Raw genomic sequence first — 3,409 nt, 5'->3', positions numbered from 1 at the left:
CGCGCTGTGCTTCAGCGGCAACTGCCTGCCGCCCGGCGCCGAGCCCGCCGCGCACTGCTACTGCGGCCACCAGTTCGGCAGCTTCGCGGGGCAGCTGGGCGACGGCGCCGCCATGTACCTGGGCGAGGTGCTGGGCCCGGCCGGGCGGCGCTGGGAGGTGCAGCTCAAGGGCGCCGGCCTCACGCCCTTCTCTCGGTAAGGGGCGCGGGGGCCTCGGCCTCTGCCTTCGCCTCCTGGCGGGCGGCCCGGCCCGGCGCGGCCCCGGGCGAGGTGGGCAATGCTGTTCCCTGCACTGGCCGCGCACTCCGGACGGCCCCGCTCCCGCCCCGTCCCCGCCGGCCTCCGGCCTGGCTCTTGTCCCCTGGTGTCAGCAGATGGTCCCCAGCCACCTTCCTCATCAGGGGGGCTTGCACTGGCCCCTCGCCTTTGGGCTTGTTCTGCTTAATCCATGTCCTAGTGACACGGCTCTGGAGAGCAGCCTTTGTAGCTCCAGCACCCCCTCAAGGTTTGGTTATTAGCAGGGATCCTGGTTTTCTCTGATTCAAAAAAAAAATAGCAAACTTTCAGATTAAAAAAAGTAACCCAAATTCGACATTTTTCTGTGATTTAAAATGAAACGTCACTAATGTCTAGGTAGACATATAGCTAGATCTAGGTAAAATGAAATGCCACTAATGTACAGGTCTAATTGCAGGAAAATGTTGGGTTGCTTTTTTAAATCTGAAAACTGGGGACTTTTTTTAATCAGAGAAAACCAGGATCATCCCTGGTTATTAGGGCAGGAGGGGGGAGTCTTCGGTTGGGACTGGTTTGAGGTACCCTTGTCTGTGCTTTTTTGCCTTCCTACAGGACAGTGCTTCCACAAGAGCCACATGCGCTGCACAGTTGTCTGAAAGGCACTCGCCACCATGCTCTAGTCCAGTGGTGCCCAGCATTTTTGGCTGGTGGTCTGAATGGGCTGTGCCATGGGCTGCATCCTGCTGTGCAGAGGCAGGCAGGGGGGCAACCCTGCCCAATATGGCCACGCAGAGGAAGGGGCATGGCCCAGGACCAGCCTAGCTCTTCAGCCCTGGGGGGGCAGCATGGTCCAGCCCCTGTCCAGCTACAGGGGACCCTGGTCCAGCCACTGCGGGCAGGGAGAGGGAGCATAGTCCAGCTGTAGCCCATTGCATGGGGGTTGGGTATTTGGTAGGGTGGAGGGTGGCCATATTAATTGCCAAATTGCTGCCAAATTTTTGGATGCGTAGGGAGCCCAGTGGGCTAGTTGGGATGGCTCTGTGGGCCACACTTGGCCTGCAGCCAGAGGTTGAGGACCCGTGCTGTAGTCTAACAAAATAATAAATGGGGATATCAGAGGGCAAGGGAAGCTTTTTAAATCAATCAGAACTCCTATTTTTCATGTATTACTTCATCTAGGAAAATAATTGGTACCATCCTGAAAAAAGAACAATCCCTATTTTAGAGAGCAGAGACATTGAGCAAAACACAAAGGGGAAAATGAAACAAACCAAGTAAATAGATTTGCAGAGGCAGGGGTGTCTGTAACACATCAAAGTGATGCCACCAAACAAAAGCCAAAATGTAGGCAACCTGAGACCTGAATGATTTGGGAATGAAAAACTTTCAGGTTAAAACATTTACAAGATCAGTTTTGCTAGTGGCAGACAACCAGATTCTAAGTATAAACAGGATAGGGTAGACAATTAAGAAAAAATAACTTTTAACCTTAGGAAAACGCATCATTTCTTTCCATCCAGTTGGTCACTAATGGTTTTCCCACAAGTTGTACAGTACTAGTAACATTTGGCCAAGAAACATCCACAATTCTAAAACAGCATGTATGTCATGAAGGTTTTGCTGTTTTTTTCTTCCCCTTTTCAGCTTTTGGGTGGTTTTTGATGTTGGTCCTTGTGGTGTCCTTGTGTAGCAGCACTGTGCCCCTAAGGATCTCATTTGCTTTCCTCAATTCACAGGCTCTAGCCAGGCCAGCTGGTGAGGATCACTGGATTTATGCCAGGGCCCCTGTGATCCAGCCATGCATGTGCTGACCCCAAGACCCAGAGAAGGCATGTATCTGTGCTGTACCACATCACATGACCTGGAGTCCAGTGTTTTATCTTTTCAAGAAATCCATTTTTATTTAGTTCTGTATGTACAGGGGCATCTGCAAAAAATCTTGTGTCATTCAGTGGCAAAGAGTAGCTGCTGAAAGGGAGAGTAAACAGGGGATGACCAAGGTTTTTTCTGCTGTTCCTCTCCCACTTGCAGTCTGTATGATTTGGAGTCTAGTTCTAATTCAGAGGCTGTACCCAGAGACCATCCGAGCAGGGCCCAGGGCAAATCGGCCTGTGTAGGCCCTGCCCCTGGACGCAAGGAAGCCATTGGGGGTGGGGAGGTGGTGCTGAGCAGTCGGATGTGAAGCCGGCGGCAGTGTGGAGTTGCTGTGCCCGCTTTGCCTGGCTCCACAAAGTGCGGGGCCTGGGGTGGTCGCCCTGGTTTGCCCCCTGCTAGGGACAGCCCTGGCTGTACCCCTAACTCCTGTGCTCAGTAGCTACTGATCCTCCTTTGAATTGGTCCAGTCCCTCTTTGAATCTGGCTAAACTGTCAGCTTCCACAGTGTTTGGTGGCAGGGAGTTCCACACTTGAATTACTTGCTGTATAATGACATTGTCCAGGAATTATGGGAGAGGCAAGGACTGCTTAGGGCGAGATCTTTTATTGGAGTTCAGTTGATGTAAAGTTAGGTATGCTTTAGAATGCAAGACATTCTTCCTCAGGTTTCTGATCACAGCAGCTGGGCATGGCATAGTGAACCACAGCCCAGGGGAGGAGCTGAGAGCAATTCCAGGGTAGCAGGCATCTAGTTAGCAGAAGCAAAGAAGCTGAGTACTGGGAGATCAAGGCCTCTCAGAAGGGAGGAGGGCCTCTCACCCTCCCTGTGCGAAAGATTTCAGGAGTTGAGTAAAACATAATATACCATAAACCCAAGGTCAGTGTTTAGTCCTTGGTTCTTGGCATCCAGCCAGCTTATGAATTTTTGTTCCCAACCTCACCTTTTAAAAGTGTTAGGTAGATTTCCCTTGAGCAGGAAGATAGTGAGATCAGGGAGAGTGGTTTTCTGGTTTTTGTACATGCCATTTAAGATGTAACCTTCAGTATATTTTCCAGGTCAAATGAGTGCTGGGGTTAAACCAAGCAAATGTGTAACTTTGAATACCAGAGCAATTGAATCTATTTACAGTTCCTTTTGCCAGCATATCCCATTTTGTATCCTCTTAACTTTTAACAAGCTTTTGGTTACTTAACAATTGCTGGTTAAGTGAATTCATCTAGGAATGACATCAAGTGCTCTGCTTAAGCCCTAGATATGGCTACTCCAGTACAGATTTTGGGGGGGGGGGGGGGGGGG

General features: G+C 50.6%; 1 protein-coding gene across 1 annotated transcript in view; it reads left to right on the top strand.

The window, feature by feature from the left end:
* Nucleotide 1: 1 nt before the first annotated feature.
* The window catches only part of SELENOO (selenoprotein O), a gene marked incomplete at its 5' end in the record, with an annotated part of 25,206 nt that continues 21,798 nt past the window's right edge, over nt 2-3,409 (top strand). Inside the window, one exon of the mRNA XM_019509249.1 lies at nt 2-195. Coding sequence (XP_019364794.1) covers nt 2-195 — 194 coding nt within the window. The remainder of the gene's footprint in view (nt 196-3,409) is intronic.

Source organism: Gavialis gangeticus, unplaced genomic scaffold, assembly GCF_001723915.1.
Source record: "Gavialis gangeticus isolate Ggan-Ray unplaced genomic scaffold, GavGan_comp1, whole genome shotgun sequence".
Lineage (NCBI taxonomy): Eukaryota > Metazoa > Chordata > Crocodylia > Gavialidae > Gavialis > Gavialis gangeticus.
This window is presented reverse-complemented; position numbering and strand designations above follow the sequence as displayed.